This window comes from Penaeus monodon, chromosome 29 (genome assembly GCF_015228065.2).
Source record: "Penaeus monodon isolate SGIC_2016 chromosome 29, NSTDA_Pmon_1, whole genome shotgun sequence".
NCBI lineage: Eukaryota > Metazoa > Arthropoda > Malacostraca > Decapoda > Penaeidae > Penaeus > Penaeus monodon.
Window position 1 is genome coordinate 28,489,767 of NC_051414.1, and position 517 is coordinate 28,490,283.

General features: G+C 45.3%; 1 protein-coding gene across 1 annotated transcript in view; it reads left to right on the top strand.

Moving 5' to 3' along the window:
* Positions 1–517, top strand: part of LOC119591819 (ryanodine receptor-like) — a 115,587-nt gene that overhangs the window by 100,920 nt on the left and 14,150 nt on the right. Inside the window, exon 21 of the mRNA XM_037940564.1 lies at positions 251–459. Coding sequence (XP_037796492.1) covers positions 251–459 — 209 coding nt within the window. The remainder of the gene's footprint in view (positions 1–250; positions 460–517) is intronic.

Genomic DNA, 517 nt, shown 5'->3' on the forward strand with positions numbered 1-517 from the left:
ATAAAGCCAATTTCGAGACCTGCTTATGACAGAAATTATGTCAATATAGTTCTCATTTTTCGAAATATATATATATATTTTGCCTCCGTTGTCCGGATTAAAACAAGTTTCAGTCAGGCTAATCATTGCATAAAATTGTGTATATACTAAATAAAAAAACATATTCAAACCACGATCTCCTCATTTCGATCCGCCTTCCATCACAAAATCAATGTTGCTCAGACAATCTCATGCACCTCTCGCATTCCAGATCCAACTCCCCGGCTACATCGAGCAAGTGCGAGACAAACTGGCCGAGAACATTCACGAGATGTGGGCCATGAACAAGATTGAACAGGGCTGGACCTATTCTGAACGCAGGGATGACCTCCGCCTCCATCACCCTTGTCTCACGTCCTTCGAAAAGCTTCCGATCAGCGAGAAGCGATATGACTCCACGCTGGCTCTGCAGACACTCAAGTGAGTCGCGGGCGTTGTGGTGGCTGAGTTCAGGGTGCTTGGTCTTCAGGGGGATACT